Genomic DNA, 21830 nt, shown 5'->3' with positions numbered 1-21830 from the left:
GTGGTCAAATTGCTCCTTTGCATTAAACCTTTCCCAGTTCAAGATTACAGAAGATACCTGGTGTTTTCTTATATTGCTTTCATAGCTTCATTTAAAAAACAAAAATAAAGCAAAAACTTTTTTTTTGCCCACTGGAATTTACTCTAGTGAAACTAATTTAGGGATACAGCTATAAACTGCCCCCCAAATTACTAGTCCCAATACAATTTCACAAAATAATCCAACCCCAACATTGATTAGATTTGCCATTGTTACCATGTGTTAAATTCAGCTTTCCCCCAACTCTTCAGGATGGCAGTTCACGAGAAGAATGCCATGAGGAGAGTTGCACTCTCACCATTTCTCCCTTATCAGGATAATACCACCACACAACCATAGCACAGACCCTATTGTTTTCCCATCCAAACAGTCAGAGGGGGCACAGAGCAGCACTGCCTTCCTGACTCTCTGGGCAGCTTTTCTCTTGTCAGGGAGGCAGCTGGTAGAACATCACCCCTCTAGATTCCAGATTTGCCCATGATGGCTAAGTGGCAATAAACATTTCCTTTATTTAAACAACCTCTTGTCCATTAACGATTTGTTTTTAAGTATACCGAAGGAATCTTTGTTATAACTTTTACTTTTTCTAGAGCAGAGTTTTTTTGACGGTGGCACTAGTGGCATTTGAGGACACATAATTCTGTGATGTGGGGAACTATCTTATGCACTATAGGATGTTTAGCAGCATCCCTAGCCTCTACCCACCAGATGCCAGTAGCACCCTCCCCATTTTCTCTATTTTCTAGCTATGGTATTCATATAGACAAGTTTTTTTTTCCTTCTTCAGAAGAGGTATTTTATTTTTGCTTTTTCTATTACACAAGATATACATATCAAGTGTTAAAAAGTCAATATATACACAATATATTCTACAACCGAGCACCACTAACTGAACATGCAGAGAAATTATACTAGACAACAGCACCCGACAGTATTTTGGGGAAATAAAATGACTAAAACAGATTTAAATTGACTAATACTATTAAAACACATCTAATATTCAATACTATGGAAATCAATACAGGTAAGTTAGGAAAAATGTGTTTATATCAAAGAATACAATCAAAATTAAGATAGCAGACAAAACCTATATAACTTTTTTTTAAACAGGAAAATACTTTATGTACGTATGTAATTGTTCATTCTTTTAAAGAAAATCTGTTGCAAGCAAAATTATCAACCTTCAGAAAAAACATACAAAGAATTACCAAACACATTCCTAAAAGTATAAATACGAACATTTGGAAAATTCAGAACTTTAAAAATTTGTAGGCAATACATGAACTTCATATTTAACAAACCTGAAAATAAGCCCCATTTTTAGAACAGTTGTATAAAGAACGGTCTTTTGATGTGAGGTTCATAAATTATCCTCCTGTTGGGACCAAACTTTACAAAAACACCATGTATTTCAAATAGCATTACAGAACAAGATATAGCATCTTAACAATGTTATCTTATATAAAGGAATACTTTTTTTTTAAATTTTACTTTTACTACTCTATCAAAACATGACCCTTAGATGTGTAGGAATCATTAAAAAAATTATTTCTTAGAAGCAATACACAAGAGAGGCATATTTATTTGCAATCACACTCCTAGAAGACACTTCACAAGTTTGAGAAGGGTCTGCTCTTTTTACTGGCTGTTTTTGTTCTTTGCGTGTGTTAGGATATGAGATTTCAGGTTAGTTGACTGAGCGAACTTCTTATGACAAGCATCAAAGGGGCACACGTAGGGCCTGTCTCCGGTATGGATTCGCACATGTGTACGCAAATTGAAATCCAGGGAGAAGCGTTTTCCGCAGCCTTCAAACGTGCACTGAAAGGGCTTCTCTCCAGTATGCACCAGTTGATGTCGTTTTAGTTTTGAGTTCTCGACAAAAGCTTTGCCACATTCTGCACATACGTGGACTCTAGGACCGTGAGTGTGCAGATGTTTCCGCATAGCAGAGTTATCCCTGAACATCTTCATGCAGCCTTTATTAGGGCAAGCTATTGTTCTTGGAGCATCTTCTTTGGGTTTTCTTGGCTTCATTCTAGTAAATTCTGCCAGTTGTTTAGGATCTGAGAGATCAATACCAGGTATTCCTTCAGGAGGAAGCTTCTTCCCTGTCATGTACTCTGAATAATCAGGAGCTGAGTTCTCAATCTGTCCTGTCTCATGCTCTCTTTTCTCACTTGGGGACCACATGGTGACGGCGAACTCACCCTCCAGGGTTTTGATCTGCACCTGCTTCTGCTCCCATTTCTTGGGGCCCATCTCCGAGTTGCTACTTCCCGCCTGGGGCTCACTGGTGGTGTAATTTTTCTTACCGCTGGCCTTCCTGCTTCGGCTGCTGCGCTTCTTGCTGCGGCTGTAGGTTGATGATGATGTGGTAGCTGACAAGGAAGGCACGGTCTGCTGGAAGCAGTTGTTTTCACCAACCGGCATGACCATCTGGTCCTCGAAATTGCTGTTGGCCTGCAGGTTGTCTGACTCGTAGTAGCCCACCACTTCCTCCTGTGTCTGCACCGTGATTACTTCCTGGTCGTGGTCCCCTTGGTTCGGGTTGCCGGTAATAAGCGGCTGCAGCGCGATCAGAGGCGGATGGTGGTGGCCACCGTGTACCCAACTGCCGCTGATAATCTCATACTCCGTGATGGTTTCCATTGCCATAGCCTCCACAGGGATGGTCTCCAAAGGGATGGTCTCCAAAGGGATGGTCTCCAAAGGGATGGTCTCCACATGAATGGTCTCCACAGGGATGGTCTCCACAGGGACGGCCGCCACGGGGACGGTCGCTCCTGGGACGGTCTCCACATGGATCTGGTGCAGCTCCACAATATCTGTAAGTACCTCCGAATTTTCTGTGGGGATGTAGGGAGCGTCGTTTGAGGCCATGGCTGAGAGCTCCACAAAGGCTTTGGCTCCTGAGCAGCGGGTGGGCGACTGGAAGGCTGCGTTAAAGGCTGAGAGAAAAGCGAGAGCTCCAGAGGAAAGCGCGAGCGCCAGAGGAAGGTGTGGTCGGTTGAGCGGGAAGACGCGGAAAACGCGGAAGTCGTGGCCGAGGACGCCGGGAACACGGAAGACGCGAGGGCTTCTGGGAGCGCCAGGCGCATGCGCTTCCCACTACCTCAACAAGCGCATGCTTACGTTCACTCTCACGCGCTCGTGCACGCTCCAGCCCTCACGCACACGTCACCCTCCCCTCCCCACTCCGAACGCCACGCTATTGTTTTTTGAATGTTAATTCGGTAAGTAGGTTTTTCACCGAATTCTTCTATATTTCTGTTGATTTTTCTCCTTTCCTTCCCCCACCAAAGTATATAACAGTATCTGGAAAAAAAGGCTTACTCCTAATATTTTTGCTTCTTTCTTCCCTCTTACTGTACTGGCCCATATTTAGAGACCCATTTAATGGTATCAGTGATAATTGATAATGGGATTGCTTGTCTTGCCCTTTAATAGGAATGCTTGTTAGTGTTATGCCATTAGGAAGTATCCAGCTATTTTTACTTCTACTAAGGAAATTTTTTGGTTTTTTAGCCATTAATGGATGTTGAATTTTGTTAAATACCCAGTCCAATATCTGCTAGATGAGGATTACTTTTCCCTAATGGTAAATAATGTTTACCACTTTCAAATACATTTCCTATTGTTGAACCATCCTTGCATTGTTTAGATACACCATATGCAGAGTTTTTGGTACTTTACAAGATGTTGTATCAGTGTTATATTATGTTATCAGCCTAATTTTTTTTTTTTAATTTCTTCCATGCACTGTGGAAAGTTTATACTAAATTAGAATAAAAAAAAAACAACTTTCCTTCAAGATTGGAAAGAATTACACCTATGAAACTTTCAGGGGCATTCTTCATCAACTTTTTAAATTTCTCCCATTGTAATTAGCCTATTTAGATTTTTTTTCTATCTTCTCTGGAGTTTATGCCATTTATATTTTTAATTAATTATCCAGGTTTTTGAAAATTTTTTGCAGAGATGAACAAAGAACACTTTTATAATTGTTTTAGTTTTTTCTGTATCGGTTGTCATTCTGTCTATACATGCTTTTTGCCATGTATAATCCTTTTTTTCTTCAAAAAACCTCTTGGGCTTAAGGTTTTTTTTTTCCCTAATTTATAATTTTCTACCTACATCCTTATTACATTGCTTCTTAACTATTTTATAGTTCTTTTTTTTTTTTTTAATTTTTTTTATTGTTATGTTAATCCCCATACATTACATCATTAGTTTTAGATATAGTGTTCCATGATTCATTGTTTGTGCATAACACCCAGTGCTCCATGCAGAACTATTTTATAGTTCTTTTCTCACTTCTTCAGTTGAATGTTTAACTGACTTACTTTCATTTCTTATTTCATAACTGTGTAAGACAGTGAATTTTCCTTTTAGCAAAACTTTACAACTTATGTCATTATCATTTTTAAATATACCACAATTATGTTTGGAACTGAATTGGTCAATTTTTATGTTTCATGGTCACTTGAAAAGAAACTGTCATGATATAGAGTTTGACATATTTATTGAATTTTACTTTACTAATTCGAGTTTTGATGATCTGACTTTTCATACTTACTTGCCATGTATTAAGAGATGAGATAAGCTTCCTTCATTACATTTTTGTTTTTTCCTTGCACTTGCATCTTTTCCATTTTTGTTTTGATGGTTTGTTACTTGATGCAGTGAGTTCACAATGATTACATTCTGTGGATTACCCTCCTTATGATTATTAAGTTACCCCCTATGTCTAACTAACAATGTAGTCATATTTCCTGTTCACATTTCCATGGTATGTCCTGTTCATTTTACTTTCAACCTTTTTAAAATTGTTGTTTTTGAAGGCACTGGAATGTACATTATTTTGCTTTATTACTTTTTAAAAAAATATTTAAGTAATCTCTACACCCAACATGGGGCTCAAACTCACAAGCTCAAGAGTCGCATGCTCCTCAGACTCAGTCAGCCCAGAGCCCCTTGCTTTATTACTTTTAACTGAGAATCTTACAAACTGAATTTATCAACCAAAAGATGAGATGTTTTTATTTGTGAAGTGAATATTTTCCATAATGATACACATATGAATAAAGAAATTTAAGTTTGTTACCTGCACAGAATATCCTTAGCTGCTGGACTGGTGATATAAGTTGCAAGTGAGTGGTGAACAGATCAACAAATGCTCCAGGATAAATAACGAAGAGAAAAATCCCAAAGCCATTAAATCGAACTTGTTCCCTAAGAAATCACATAAGAAAAAGGAATTTACTACTAGTACTGCATTTTTCAAATTAATAGTGTATTTTAAAACTTACCACTGTGATTTAAATTCTTGCTTAACAAGTCTCTCTGGACAGTTGAGAAAAATAAACTCATATATGATGTATATTTATCTCATAATTTTACAATAGTGTACAGATTTGGTTATCTATGAAATTTCATTATGTAAAACAAGGGCATTCTGAAATAGGCTTAAAGCTTCAAAACTTTTAGAAACCAATATGCTGAGCAAATAACTTGAAATTAGTCACATATATAAAGAAATGGTTAATATTTCTGTGAAAAACTAAGTGAAAAACATTTTTATGGTTTACTCTGAATTATTTTCAGAAAAGGACACAAAATGTCTACGGCCATACCACCCTGAACGCGCCCGATCTCGTCAGAAAAGGACACAAAAGAAAATATAATTCAAGTAAAGTATCTAAATATTTATATCTGTTTTAGCTATTATTCATAAAAGTGGAGGTTTATTTAAGTGTATTCCTGTTGAATTATTGTTAAAATAAGTATACTTAAATATGCATAATGCTCAAATTGTCCTTAAGAGAACTATTTTTTTATCAATTCATTCTCTAAAAATGGAATTACATATAATAGCCTCATAAGACCAAACAGCTACTCTAAAAAAACCCATTCCCCAAATATATTGTGCTGTCATTTAGTACTGAATATGACTGTAAAATTCACTTTCACTTGGCAGTTGGATTTTATAAAAGATTACCCATACTGTTTCACAAACATACACTGAAGTATTAAACTGTTAATAACAATGATTTTATATGCAAAACCCTAAAAGCTGCAATGCTAAAAATAAGGAAGCAAAGGTGAGAGATTAAAAAAAAAAAAAGTAGCTGCCCACTTAAACCACTATATGTCACACTTGTGTAACAGCATATGCTCTGTCAAGATGAGGGTTTATCGGCAGTCAACAGACTCTTGTTCATAAGCAAATGGAAAGTAATAAGAAGTGATTACATCTTCTTCTATAAAATCTTTTATCTGGTCCACATACTCAGAGGATAAAACACATTCCCATCAGTATGTGTGTTCACCATGGCAGTAATTATCAGTGGGAGTGAAGGGGGCATTGTGCTCCCTTATCACAACTTTATAAGTTTAGGAGCCTTTAAAATGCTCAGGTGTAATTACAATGATACATTTGAGTAGTCAAGACAAGAACAGGGCATGATACTTAAAGCAAGTTCCAGATCTCATCCTCTCTTATCTTCTACTTGGGTTTCTAGATAGGCTATGACATTTGTTAACAAACCCAGAGCTTTCAATGTTCTTGCTCTAGCCAGCAGAGACCATGAGTAGAAGCAGGAAAGTATTTCAGCCAATAAGTCAAACAAAGTACTAAGAAGGCAGGTGGGTGGTCTCCAAGTGTAGTGGTTATCATTCCGACCTAATGATGAATATAAAGATTAGGTTTCAGGGTTTGATGAAAATCTTGAAGCACCATGAAGATATAACCAGGCTGGCAAAAGGCAAAGGGTAGAAGACCTAGATTACAGATATGCACATAGTTATTTGAGTATATTCATCAATATATTAATCATTATAAAAGAGAAGGTACCTCAAAATAATGTGGATATGCACTGGGCAATATCCACAGAAAGAAAAAACTATCAAATTTAGCAGATTTTAGTAATAAATCCTCCTAAGTAAAAAGTTTTTACATGTAGTAGAAAGAAAAATGTTACCTAATAGCTGCTATCCCATGTCCAATTTCATGTACAACACCACTAATGAGAACTGCAGCGAAGAAATAGGTCAGTTGGTTGACAGGTAAATTTATACCAGGAACCTGTTCACAGACACAATGATAAATACACACATGGGCACAAAGAAACCACGATGTTCGCTCCATGTTAAAGCTTAAACTTCCAGGCTGAAGGTTCTGGAAACTAAAAGTAGGGGTGCCTGGGTAGCTCAGTTGGTTAAGCATCTGACTCTTGGTTTCAGCTCAGGTCATGATCTCAGTGTCATGAGATTGAGTCCTGCCTCGAGCCCCACTTCAGGTTCGGTGGTCAGCACTGAATCTGCTGGAGAATCCACACCCCCATGCCCCCCACTCCTGCTTATGTTCTCTCTTTCTCAAATAAAGAAATAAAATCTTTTTTTAAAAAAGTAAAAGTAATATGAATAGCAGTGGTTGACTTCTCTACTATATCACAATAAAAGTAAAAACATCAGTTTTTTTGAACTAGGCAGTTTTTGAACAAGCACACCACCAATCTAAAGATAACAGTAAACACCAGGTTAAAAAGTCGAAACTCTGGGGCACCTGGGTGGCTCAGTTGGTTAAGCGTCTGCCTTTGGCTCAGGTCATGATCCTGGCGTCCTGGGATCGAGCCCTGCATCGGGCTCCCTGCTCAGCTGGGAGCCTGCTTCTCCCTCTGCCCTTGCTCCTCCCCTCTGCTTATGTTCTCTCTATGTCAAATAAATAATAAAATCTTTAAAAAAAGTAAAAACTTTAGCTTCCTGAAGTATTCACCATGGGAAAGAATTAGGGAGCCTGGCAAAGTGTCAGGCAATGCGGAGTGACAGTGACAGAGTCAGCAACTGTTCTATCCTCAGGGGCTAGAAGCCTGATTTGGAAATTCTTATTACAATTCCTAGTCCTTCCTCTGAATTGTTATTGCAAGGTTCCAAGTACTTAAGTGAGTAATATAGGATATTCCTGCCTCTCATCAATGAGTTTTCATTTTAATATTCTTGAGTTACATGAGCACTGGTAATTAAGAGTAGTGTAATCAAGTGCCTCATTGGTGTGGGAGTGGGAGCACCATGACCTCCATTTCTTTTTTTTTTTTTTTTTTTTAAAGATTTTATTTATTTGACAGAGAGAGAGACAGCGAGAGAAGGAACACAAGCAGGGAGAGTGAGAGAGGGAGAAGCAGGCTCTCTGCCGAGCAGGGAGCCTGATGCGGGGCTCGATCCCAGGACCCTGGGATCATGACCCGAGCCGAAGGCAGACGCTTAACGACTGAGCCACCCAGGTGCCCCATGACCTCCATTTCTTTGATTCCATCAAATTTGTCTAGTACATTGGTCAGAAAAATAGTATCAAAATGATACATAAGTATTATATTAAAATTTAATGCAGGAAGTAAGTTCTTTGGAACATACAGACATATCAAGGACCTGTGAAGAAGCAGAAGTTGTCTTGCAAGCACATGCTCCTACGATGATGTGCATGTATCACTGCATACACAAAGCAAGTTTGCTATTGTCAGGGCTGCATGGTATAGTTTTTTAGATACCCAAGAATCGCCTTGTAAGATAAATAATCATTCCCAAGTTCTGTCATCTGTTAAGGAGAAATTCCATAAATTAGGTTAAGTGGGGCACACATCATTAATATTATTTACATACTGAGCATCTATTTCTCATAGTCCAGGAGTTGGACCCTAAAAGTATCCTTCTAGAGGAAATTCCTCCTCTGTCTTATTATTACTTTAATTATAAACTGGAAAACTCAGAGAAACAGAAGCCTATAATCCTGATCCCAAAACACAAAACAAAAAAAACATTCTCAATGTTTTATGTCCTTCTAGTCTTTTCATATACATATATTTTTAAAAAATTATACTTTTATTATAAATATGGTTTTGAAACCTGCCCCTTTCACTTAATGGTATCATAAACATTTTTCCATGAGTGTTTTCTGGCTCAACATGATTTTTAATACTTGTATTGCATTCTATAAAATAGACTGTTAGGCATATAATTGTTTAAAAAGTTTCTCCTCGGGGCACCTGGGTGGCTCAGGAGTAGTCTGCCTTCGGCTCAGGTCATGATCCCAGGGTCCTGGGATCGAGCCCCGCATCGGGCTCCCTGCTTGGCGGGAAGCCTGCTTCTGCCTCTCCCACTCCCTCTGCTTGTGTTCCCTCTCTCTCTGTGTCTCTCTCTGTCAAATAAAGTCTTTAAAAAAATAAAAATAAAATAAAAAAAATAAAAATAAAAAGTTTCTCCTCTTATAAATACTGTGATAAACCTATTTGGACACATATATTCAAATATTTTGGGGGAATAAATTCTTAGACAAGCATGGTTGGTTCTGGCTCTTTGACATTCTGGATCCATCTCTAACTAGCTAAAGTGACCTCAAGGAAGTTTGGATTATTCCCCCCAACATTGCAATTTCCTCACTATTAAAATGGAAATAACCACATTTACATAAAAGGGTAATTTTGAGGATTAAATAAGATAATCCTTGTCCCATGTTTAATATTATGCTTCATGGAGAGTAATAAATGCTATCATTACACAAAATTTAAAGGACTTTGATACATATCAAACTGTTCACCAGAAGCAGACCCTTCCATAACCTTGGGCAAAGTAATATTATTCAAATATTTCAAATCTGCAATTTGAGGGAAATAAAAAGTTTCTCACTGTTTGATTTATATTTCTTTGATGATTATTTTTTATTTTTATTTTTTTAAAGATTTTATTTATTTGACAGAGAGAGACACAGCGAGAGAGGGAACACAAGCAGGGGGAGAGGCAGAGGGAGAAGCAGACTCCCCACTGAGCAGGGAGCCCGATGCGGGGCTCGATCCCATGACCCTGGGATCATTACCTGAGCCGAAGGCAGATGCTTAACGACTGAGCCACCCAGGCGCCCCTCTTTGATGATTATTAAAGCTCAATTTTTTCCCCTACTTCTGACCATTGATAGGTCTTTTGTGAGTAGTCTACTCATGACTTGTCTATTTTTTTCTCCTAGAGTGTTCTTTTGTTCTTATTGCTCTAGAAGATCACTTCGAATATCAACGATCAGTCCTCTGTAATACATATCACAGATGTATTCCCAAGTTCTTTTGCTTTTTAATTTTATTTTACTTTTAGTTTTTTGATATATAAAAATTTTTGTCATCAAAGCTATCAATATTCATGGTTTGTGCCATTAGTGTTACGCTTATGTCATTCTAATTCTGTGTTCATATAGCAGAAACCCGTTTTTTATCTTTCAAGGTCTTATGATTTTGTGTGTCAATTTTAATTCAATTGGAATTTATTTTTGTGCACAGAGGAATTTCACTTTTAAGTCTCCTTTAGTAACTGAAGAGGAGATTCAAACCATGTTGCAGGGATCACTTTCTAAATTCATAAATTGCAAGTGTCTTTCCTTAGTTATGAAACTAGTTTTCATAATCTTCATTTTTAATGTATGCATAATATTTCCCTGTATGACAATCCCGTAACTTAAGCATTCCTCAATTACACATTGTGATTGTTTCTAATTCTTCGTAATAATAAATAATGTTAGGAGAAGAATTTGATGAATACTTTTTTTCCATATTTGGAAGTGTTTCCTTAAAACTAGAGTCCTAGATGTGTAAATAAATGGTCAAAATGTATGAATATTTTTATGATGCTCCTTATCTGAAGTTCTCTTTACTCAGCCCCTACTAAGCAACTCTTTCTAAGAATATCAGGATGGGGTGCCTGGGTGGCTCAGTCGTTAAGCGGCTGCCTTTGGCTCAGGTCATGATCCTGGGGTCCTGGGATCAAGCCCCGCATCGGGCTCCCTGCTCCGTGGGAAGCCTGCTTCTCCTCTCACTCTCCCTGCTTGTGTCCCTGCTCTCGCTATCTCTCTCTGTCAAATAAATAAATAAAATCTTAAAAAAAAAAAAAAGAATATCAGGGTATGCTCTTCTACATACCTGCTCTGTTTCCATGTTGTTAGGGGTCTGCCTGTTCAGATCACTAGTTTCCTTTTCTCTGACCCCTCTTCTAAACTTATGTACTTAAGATTAATTCTTATACACACTCTCTACAAGTATCCATCTTATTTTACCTTTATTTCAAATACATCAGTAGGCTTGATTCAATAGGACATTGGTTCCTTTGCTTTATTATTATTTTTAAAAGATTTTATTTGAGAGTGTGCGTGCGCATGCACATGCACGCATCCGAGAGAGAGAGCATCAGCAGGGGGAGGGGGAGAGGGAGAGAGAGAATCTCAAGCAGACTCCATGCTGAGCACACAGCCCAACACAGGGCTTGATCTCATAACCCTGATATCATGACCTGAGCCGAAATCAAGAGTTGGATGCTTAACCAACTGAGCCATCCAGGCGCCCCTTTTGCTTTATTATTTTACGGATGTAATGATGAGATAAGGTAAGGATTTGAGTATGTGACTATACTAACAGATGGTAGGTCTTATTTGCTGGCAACAGTATGTGACTGCCCATCTGTCTTGGCCATGATCACACAGGGTATTAGATGTACCAGAATTCTGATCTCTCAATGACACAGAGTGCCAGGTTTTTGGGAATTAATACTGAATGAGGCTGTAGGAATTATAATGTAAATAGAAAGTACCTTCTCTGAGCTACAAGAACCCATATTAAAGCCAGAAGACATAACATTCTTAAATGTACACATAAATATGCACAGTGGACTACAGAGGACAGCTTTTTCATGGTTCTGAAGCATGACTCTCCTAACAGAGTCAATATTTTTGTGAACTCTTTGAATAAACTGAGAAGCAGAAAGAAGAAATAATAATAACACTTTGCCATTCTAATCCTAGCAGGCAGACAGGTGAATGATCACATTTCCTCCCAACCTGCTTCTTTTTCTACTATCTCTTCTTTAGCAAACAATAACCAATTGTGTAGACTGGGAGTTTAGGATGACTCCAGCCTTAATGAGCCAGCCAGATACCCCCCACAAAAAAAACCTTTTTAGAATGGTCTTTTCATAACCCAGACCCTATCTCTATTTCCCATCTTATCTCCTGTACCATATACCATACGCCAATATACCACCTAGACACAGGTGAAAGTTACTTTATAGTTCCTTGAAGAATTACTGGTCTTTGGAAGTGTTTCCTTAAAACTAGCCCCTCTTTAGGGAGTAGAGCATAATGGCTCTGAGGTCAGTGGTGGGTGAACATTGGGCCCACCATATACAAGCTGTGACTACAGGCAAGTGGCTTAACATCTCCCTTCCTTGGTTTTCTCATCTGTGATGAGATACTTATCTCTAGATTGTTGCAAGAATAAAATAAAATGGGCACAAAAACCTCACACAGGAAGCACTGTTATTATTACTCTATTATTCCCCCCTCCCTAAAGGGGAACACTTTACATAGGGTTAAAATGCAATTTATTTATACGGTATAGAGATCTTTAATAGGCAAATATGCTTCTCTCTGTTACTGGGATGCTCAACTGCCAGCTTTCCTTAGAGGCTATGGGGAGTCTCCTCACCCTTCCCTTGAAGCTCTCCTCTCCTCTCTTCCCAGGGCCAGGGACATCTCAGCATGCCTCTTCTCTGTGCCATAGTACCTGGTACTCTGTCCAATTGTAGCACAATCACGCCAGCTCTCCCTCTAGACTGAATGCTCCATGAGTGCTAGGATTGGATTTTGTTCCCCATATAAGCAGGATTCAGCATAGGGCCAGTAGGCAGAATACATTTAGTAAATGTCGAAGAAATAAATCATCTCTTCTGAGGCCTCACCTGGCGAATCCTTTGAACCTCTAAAAAAGAGCTATGACCATAGGAGAGATTCATTATCATTCTCTACAAATGACTTCTAAATCTATCCATAGTGGCCCAGCCTAGTAGAAACCACAAAAAGAAGAGTTAAAAAAAAATCAGTAACTAGCTCTTAAATAGTCTATTCCATTAATAAGAGCATGATTAAGAACATAACACCCATGACTCATGGAAATAAAAACAATACATGTAAAAAATTTGAAATAAAAGTTAGTCAATGGTAAAGCACCCTTCCACACTCTGGAGACATGCATCAATAAGATATAGGTTTATACATGTGCTTTCAAGTGAGAATTATTATAAATAGCTTATAAAGGAGTAAAGGAGTAAAACTCAGCACATTATTCTTCACATCAGGAAATCACAGTGATTACTGAAGGTCTTATATCTTTAAATAAAAGGATATTATTGCTTAGAGTCTGAAAGCCATGAAGAGGAAAAGGGAACACTTTACACAGGGTTAAAATGCAATTTATTTATACAGTATAGAGATCTTAAATAGGTCACCTCATTCCTTGATAGAAACAATCATTTAACACCTCGAGAAGACAACATGAATTGAATCAAGTATCTGTATAACTGTTGACAATCTTGATGGTGGTGCATTTGTTCTATTACTACTGCTGCTACTACATATTGCAACAAATCTTTGCTAGATTCCCATTAATATTTTTGTTTAAGCAGGTAATTTGAGAAATGAGACTTTTCATCTATTTCCATATTTATAATATGGAGAGGAGTTATGCTAGCCAGAAGAAATACCTTATATTCGTGTTGCAATAAACTTAAAAAGCAAAAAGAAGGTACTTACCACAACTTGTAGCACTTGCTCATTGTGAAGTGAGGAGGAGGAGGAAGAGGAAGAGGAAGAGGAAGATGATGAAGAGGAAGAAGCAGAGGAAGAGGAGGAAGAGGAAGAGGAGGAAGAGGAGGAAGAATAAGAAGAGGGAGAGTCAGCCATCATCTGTGCCAAAGTCTGCATTAGCGTTTTCCCGAGGAGGAAAAAAGAGCTGAACATGGCAATTACGCCAAACACCATTCCAAAATTGAACCTGTCGGGAGGAAACAAAATCACATAAACACACAATTCCTTACAATTCGTGGGTTAACAAATTCATCGACCAGCCACATTTCATAGCTTCAAAATAATGGCTAAAAATTTCACTACTTCTGCCTTGTTTTCCTACCTGAACTTCAGGTATGTGACTGAAGCACAGGCACTGATCTCTCTAAGCAGCTGTAATAGTTTATAATTCTCTCATAGCTGAAGAGGCTGAATACTGTTCCCAATAAAAAGTTTCTTTCCTCTCATGTCTTTTGCCCATTTACATAGAATTGTTTTGATCTCGTTCTCATATAATTACAAAAGCTCTTTTGACATTATAGACATCCATTTCTTTTTTCCCCTACCAATTCTTTTGTTTGCATTTTATTTTAGCTATATTTTGTGATGAGCTTAAATATTAACATGGTAAACTTTAACAACAGTTTCAATAATTACAAATTACCCTTCTATAGTTGGGAATAATCTATTACATTTTCTAACTTTTTTTTTAAAAAGATTTTATTTATTTATTTGCCAGAGAGAGAGAGAGAGAGAGCGAGCGCGCGCACAAGCGGGGGGAGCAGCAGAGGGAGAGGGAGAAGCAGGCTCCCCGCTGAGCAGGGAGCCGATGCGGGACTTGATCCCAGGACTCCAGGATCATGAGCTGAGCCGAAGGCAGGTGCCCAACCAACTGAGCCACCTGGGCGCCCCATATTTTCTAACTTTTTATAAGTTGTGTTTTTCAAGGAACTTGTCTGTTTCATCTAAATTGTCAAATGTATAGGCATAGAATTGTTCACAATAGTTTCATTTTTTAAAAACATCTATGGAATAGGCAGTAATGTTCCTTTTTCTCAATTCTGATTTTTTTAAATTGAAGTACAATTAACATACTAGTTTCAGATATACAACATATCGATTCTATACATTATTCAATACTCACCATGCTAAGTGTAGTCATCATACAATATCATTACAGTATTATTGACTATATTCCCTATGCTGTACTTTTCATCTCTGTGACTTATTTTGTAACTGAAAATTTGTACCTCTTAATCCCCTTTACTTATTTCACCCATACCCCTGCCTACCTCCTGTCCGGCAACTAACAGTTTGTTCTCTGTATTAAGACTCTGCTTAGTTTTTGTTTGGCTGTTCATTTGTTTTGTTTTTACATATAAGTGGAATCATACAGTATTTGTCTGGCCCTGTCTAATTTATTTCACTTATAATAATACCCTCTAGGTCCATCCATGTTGTTGCAAATGGAAGATCTCATTCTTTTTTATGGCTAATATTCCATTATGTATATATACCACACCCTCTTTATCCATTCATCTTTCTTTAAAAAGATTTATTTATTCATTCTAGAGAGAGAGAGAGGGAGGGAGAATGAGAGAGCGAGTGGGGGGAGGGGCAGAGGGAGAGAATCCTCGAGCAGACTCCCTGCTGAGTGTGGAGCCGAAGCAGGGCTCGATCCCAGGATCAATGAGATCATGATCCGAGCTGAAACCAAGAGTCGGACGATCAACTGACTGAGCCACCGAAGAGCACCTCCATTCGTCTTTTTTTTTTAAGCTTTTATTATTATTTATTATTTTTTTTTGAGAGGCGGGGGGCGAGAACAAGGGGTGGTGGCAAGAGGCAGAGGGAGAAGGAGAGTCTTAAGCAGGCTCCACACCCAGTGCACAGCGTGACACAGGGCTCGAACTCACAACCCTGAGATCATGACCTGAGCTGAAATCAAGAGTTGGACACTTAACTGAGCCACCCAGGCACCCCTCCATTCATCTCTTGATGGACACTTGGGCTGCTTCTATATCAGAGCTATGGTAAATAATGCTGCAATAAACATAGGGGTGCATCTATCTTTTTGAATTAGTGTTTTTGTTTCCTTTGGCTAAATATCCAGTAGTGGAATTACTGGATCATATGGTATTTTTTTTTTAATTTTTTAAAATTGAAGTATAGTTGACATACAATGTTACATTAGTTTTACTGTACAGCATAGTAATTCAACAAGTTTATACCTGTGTTCACCACAAGTGTAGCTACCATATGCTGGTATTTTAGTTCATTTTTTTTGACAAACCTCCATATTGTTTTCCACAGTGGTTGCACCAGTTTATATTACCATCAACAGAGCACTAGGTTCCCTTTTCTCTGCATCCTTGCTAATGCTTACTGCTTTTTATCTTTTTTATACTAACCATTCAATTCTGATTTTGTTACTTGTATTTTCTTCTTCATAATTATGGAAGGGGTTTATTAGTTTTATCAATCTTTTCAAAGAACCAACACTTGGCTTTGCTGACTTTCTTTCTGTATAGTTTTTATTTCACTGATTTCTGCTCTTTATAATTTCTTTCTATTTTGTTTGATTCACTATTACATATTTTGCTTTTTAATGATCTGATTATTTACATTTAGCTCTATTGCATTTGGAGCTAAATTTCTAGCAAAAAGGAATTTGGACAAAGGCCTCCTATGCCCACACTAGAAATTCTGCCAACTACAAAACCTGTCAGTCTCTACGGTGTCCCAGAGATCATTATGAACCTCTTAACAATAAACACTATATGCTCCTCGATTGAAGAAATTTGTTAAACTAAAGGGGTATGCCTGGCATGGCCAGGGGACTCCAGAACCCTGCTGCTACAATCTGGCTGGCCATTTTCCCAATTGGTTTGTGTATATGCCTTACTGGTTGTGAAATATTTTAAATATCATTCTCCTGGAGGGGTATCACAAAAGAAGTATAGGGAAAAGCCTGCAGACTTCTGGGCATCCTATGACTCCCTGGACCATTGTTTCTATGTGTGATGACAGGGGACAGAATTCTGCAGAATTAGTTTCCTGATAGAAAATGCTCCAATCTTTTTTTTGCATTTCTTTTGTTTTTGCATTTCTAGTAGTGTATAACTTACACGGTAAACTGCACAAGTCTCATACATACAGCTCACAGAATTTTTACATGTGCACCCATGTATCTACCACCCAGATCAAGATATAGAACCTTGATTTTTGATGTATGCAAAAGTACAATGATGTAATCTCCTAAGTTTATACAAAACCAGAAAAGTTTTATACTACCATTTTAAAACTCAGCAGATTGGAAAATAATGGAAACAGTTCATTCAACAAGCATTTCTCATGATCACAACGACTGATTTAAACAAAAAAAAGAAAATGAAGAATACCACTGGTAAAGCATCCTTGCTTTCCGCCGTCCCCAACTGTAAAAGGCACGATTGAAAACAGCAGTTTGCCATCTTATGTGAAAAGGGGAGATGCTCAATCCGTTGTTTTCCAGCCAGTCTTCATAAGAATGCTTAAAATACACAGATGACTAGGAGAGAAAGAAAAGTTCGACATCACTCAGTTTTGAAGAACATGTATGAAGTTTAAGAAAATCAAAAAAGTCTTTTCTATAGGAAAGCAAAATACTGACTGTCCAGATACTTACAATTTAAAAGCTTTATGTTTATTCTTCAGGATATTAAAGGTCTCAGACTAGCTGGTCTGTTGAGGTTAGGGTCTGGCAAACTATGGCCCATGGGTTAAATGTGGCCTACACCCTGTTTTTCTATCTTTCTTTTTCTTTCTTTCTTTCTTTCCTTTCTTTCTTTCTTTTTTTTAAAGTAATCTCTATGTCCAATGTGGGGCTCAAACTCATGACCCCTGAGATCAAGTCACATGTTCTATCGACTGAGACAGCCAGGGACCCCATAATACAGCCTGTTTTTGTATAGCCTGTGAACTAAGGATGGTTTCTACATTTTTAAGGGATTGTAAAAAAAGACAACAAAAACCAAGAATATGTGACAGAGATGCTATGTGGCTCACAAAGCCTAAAATACTTATCATCTGGCCCTTTACAGAAAAAGCTTGCTGAGCTCTGCTTAGAGGAGCACTGTCCAACAGAAATATGTGAGCCACAAATGCAAAACACACATATAATTTTAAATTTTCTAGTAGCTGAATTTTAAAAAGTAAACGGAAACAGATTAATTTAAATATATTTTTAAACTAAAAATATCTAAGATATTATCATTTCAACATGTAATAAACTATTGAAATATTTTACATTCCATTTACTTATTTGTATGTAAGCCTTTGAATCCAGTGTTACTGCACATTTCAACGTGGACTAGTGCCATCTCAAATGCTCCATGACTACACGTAGTTAGTGGCTACCACACTAGACAGAAGAGTTCTAGAAGCCTTGTTACAATAAAAAGAGGTCTTGTGCTATAATTTAAAAAGACCCCCAACCAATCCAACACAGGGGACGAGTTAGATGGAATCAGTGCTTTCTATCCTCTTATGAGCAACAACCCTAAGAAATTAAGCTGCCTTTTATCATTTAAAAGTACAAAACTTACGTAAAGCCATCTTGGGTCTTAGTAACTTACGTTTTCCAGGGTTGAGGGGATAGCTGCTATACACAGCTTAACAAGAGTTCTATCTTTAGGGAAGTCTGAAGTCCTTGCGTAATGTACGATTTTGTTTTATATACCCTGACACTGACCCCTATTATCCCTCAGTTACAGAAAGTACAGTTAAGTATTTTGTCATATTGATGCTCATCCATTCGAGAAATTTGTCTCTAGAAGGGTATTTCAGCCGTATCAGTCATAAATGACCTGACTGAATATAGGTATCTCTTCGCCTTTGGATCTGTAATGTTCTCTGTTCTCAGTCTTCAGGTGAAGTTTTAAAAACTTGCTTGTTTTCCAGGACTTGGAAAAGTAGAGTGACACACCCCTTCAGTATATGTCTACTAAGGAAATCTTCGAAGAACCAAACGTGGAACAGCAGACCAAGTTGGAAGCAGAGAAGCTGAAGGTGCAGACTCCTAAAACTTGAGGTTTCTCCATTCCCCAGGCAGATACTCTGAGTGACGGTTAGGTCTTTTGCTCAAGGAATAGTGCTCTGTTGGAGAACTAGGGGCTGAAAGTGAAGTGACCCGAAGTGAAGTTACTGAAAGTGAAGTAACCTGATCACCTCACACACTTGACCAGAGACTGTAGAGGTTTGAAAAGTTCTTTTTATTTTGGACTTTTGTCACATATGCAACATGAAGAAATCACGTGGTTTTGTTTTTTCTAAACAACAAAATCACTGTTGAAAGAAGCAGTGGCTGGTACTGCTATACGCTAAACACTATGCCAAGTACCTGCAGAGGAAGCACCTAAGGATCTTGTAAAGATGCAGATTCTGATTTCTGTAGGTCCGAGATAAGGCCTGAGATTCTACATTTCTGACAAGTTCCCAGATGATGCAAGTGCTGCTGGTACTTGAATTTTAGGTTGAGTAGCAAAGCTTTATGTACATGAACTAATGTAATCCTCTCTACAATCTCAGAAGATCCTTACCATTATTACCTCCATTTTGAAGATTAAGAAACCGAGGCACAGAGAGTAATTTAGCCAAGGTCACAAAGGCTGGGAAGTGGCTGAACCCAGCCCTTGCTCTAAGGACTCTACTGTAAAACCTCCTCACTTTGTAAGTTCAAATCCAACAAAGAAGCACAAGTATTTCATTTTACTGTTACACCTAAAACACACAATACTAAACTGTAATACTCTATTTAAAACGGTATTCATAACATGAAGGTTTTATTAAACACTCGAGAACTGTACTGTGGAATAAAATCTGCATGTTGTAATGACTTTATTGTTACCTTCACCCCCCCATTCAATTTCAAAGGTTGCTTGAAACATGTGGTCAGACAATTGTGCATAATTTTTGCTACCCTTCCCAAACAGCTGAAAAGTGGACCGCCCACCCGGGATGTACGTGTGGGGTGGGGGAAGGAGATTAGTGTGAAGAAGTGGGTACAGGGTGCAAATTAGAATTGTAGTGGTCAGAAACTAGTTATTTAAATCCTTGTTACCTGAGTATGCTACTTTGAAGTTTGGTCTGTAGACTAACAACACTGTAGCACCTGGGAACTGGTTACAAATGTAGAATCTTAGGCCCCGCCCCAAACCTGCTGAATCAGAAAGCAATTTTAACCGGAACCCCAAATGACTGTATGCACTTTAAAGTTCGAGCCCGCTGGTCTAAAACACAACTTGATTTAGATTCATTCCAGTACCACAGTCTTTGGAGGGTCGTGGCCTTAAAAGACAACGAGGGAGAACAATGCCTTTCCTAGGCCGACTTTTTATTTTCCTCCCAGGTGCACTGCCGCGGGGTCTGGCAAAGCCCTGACCCTCCCGAGCCCACTACTGGCGCCTCCCGGGCAGGACCCGAAAGCGGCGGGGCCTGCACCGCCCCGCAATGCGACTGCGGCAGCTGCGCAGACCGCCACACCCCTGCCGCGGTCCGCCGTTTTATTTACTCCACGGGGCCCGGGCGCCACGCGGAAAAGCGCACGTGGATACTGGCCGCGCAGCTTCCAGCCCGGGAGGCGCGAGGCAGGGGAAGAGAAAAGGCCTCGGGCCTTGCGCCCGACCCTGGACACCGCGGGCTTGGGCTTTAGGCCCGAGGCCCTCACCTTCAGTACCAAGTCGGTCAGGTAGACGGCAGTCCAGCCGCCCACCACCACTACCACCAGCGACACTGGAATCATGGCAGTGGCGGAGGCAGCGGAGGGAAAGCGAGCCCCGGCGTCCTCTTCCCTGTGAGCCGCAACGAGCCGAAAGCGCGGCGCCTACAGCCCCAGCATCCGCGCAGGAACCAAGCTGCCGCCGGTTCCTTTCTCGCAGTGGCTCCGTTTCCCCCCGGGCCCTTCGGAAGGCACACAGAGACGGCCATGTGCGCACCGGAAAAGGGGGCGGGTGCTTATTTTCGTGGGACACCCGGGCGCCGGGGTGTGGGCGTTTGCTCGACACCGGCTCCCAGCCCTCTAGCGATTTCTTAGGCTTTGGCCCTCCCTGCTGTTGGCTCACTGTTGTCTCCGGTTCTGGTCTGGGGTTTGCTGTTCCTTTTAAGCTAGTGAGAATTTGGAGTCTTCTGAAGGCGACGGGTCATGTCTCCGCCTCCCTGACCCTGTCATAGGTATCCAGATTTAAGTTAATTATGTTTATTTTTTTTAAATTGAAGTGTTATTTACATAAAGCGAAATCAGTGCAGGTCTCAGTTGTCCATTTCCATTAGTTTTGATAACTGCATATATCTGTGTACCCTAATCAAAATAGAGAACATTTCCATCTCAGGAATTTTCTTCGTGTCTCTTCCCAGGCAGTCCCCCCACCCCACCCCTGTTCTAATGTATTTAAACTGTGTAAATAGAGCTATAGGATAAGTATACTCTTTTGTGTCTGGCTTATTTCGCTCACCATAATATTTTTTCTTTTTTAAAAATTTTATTTAATTCAATTAGTTAATATATAGTGTATTATTAGTTTCAGAGGTAGTTTATTGATTCTTCAGTTGCATAGAACACCTAGTGCTCATTACATCAAGTGCCCTCCTTCCTGCCCATCATCCAGTTACCCCATCCCCCCACCCACATCCCCTCCAGCAAACCTCAGTTTATTTCCTATAGTTAAGTCTCTTAAGGTTTGCCTCCCTCTCTGTTTTCATCTTATTTTCCCCTCCCTTTCTCTATGAGCCTCTGTTTTGTTTCTTAAATTCCACATGAGTGAAATCATATGATAGTTGTCTTTCTCTGACTATTTCCCTTAGCATAATACCCTCTAGTTCCATCCACCAACATAATATTTTTGAGATTCATCCATGTTGTTGATTAAATTAGGTTCTTTTCGCAATTGGTGCTATGTTTAAAAAATTGGAGCTCTGAATATCTGCACTTCTTTTTATGTTGACTTATACCTGATTATATGTTGACCTGGAGTAGTGGTTTTCAGCCTTGGCTGTGCAGTAGGATCATCGCGGGGCTTTAAAAATTTCCGTTGCCCATTTTCCAGCCTAGACTAATTGAATCAGAAGCTCAGAGTGGGACCCAAGAGTCAGTATTTTTTAAGCTCTT

General features: G+C 39.1%; 1 protein-coding gene across 3 annotated transcripts in view; it reads right to left on the bottom strand.

Moving 5' to 3' along the window:
- The window catches only part of MBTPS2 (membrane bound transcription factor peptidase, site 2), a 39308-nt gene extending 18658 nt beyond the window's left edge, over positions 1-20650 (bottom strand). For 2 of the 3 annotated variants that reach the window (XR_004297627.1, XM_032389542.1), the window contains exons 1-5: positions 20394-20649; positions 17089-17237; positions 13655-13895; positions 7023-7126; positions 5147-5274 (exon numbers count right to left, since the gene is read on the bottom strand). Coding sequence is in view for 2 of the 3 variants with exons in the window: in XM_032389542.1 (XP_032245433.1) it covers positions 5147-5274; positions 7023-7126; positions 13655-13895; positions 17089-17237; positions 20394-20468 (697 nt within the window). In the remaining variant the exon portion in view is untranslated. Of the gene's footprint in view, positions 1-1214; positions 2991-5146; positions 5275-7022; positions 7127-13654; positions 13896-17088; positions 17238-20393 lie in introns of those variants that run through there. The other variant, XM_032389541.1, reaches the window with a different exon arrangement.
- Positions 20651-21830: the final 1180 nt, after the last annotated feature.

This window comes from Phoca vitulina, unplaced genomic scaffold, assembly GCF_004348235.1.
Source record: "Phoca vitulina isolate PV1807 unplaced genomic scaffold, GSC_HSeal_1.0 scaffold55, whole genome shotgun sequence".
NCBI classification, from domain to species: domain Eukaryota; kingdom Metazoa; phylum Chordata; class Mammalia; order Carnivora; family Phocidae; genus Phoca; species Phoca vitulina.
This window is presented reverse-complemented; position numbering and strand designations above follow the sequence as displayed.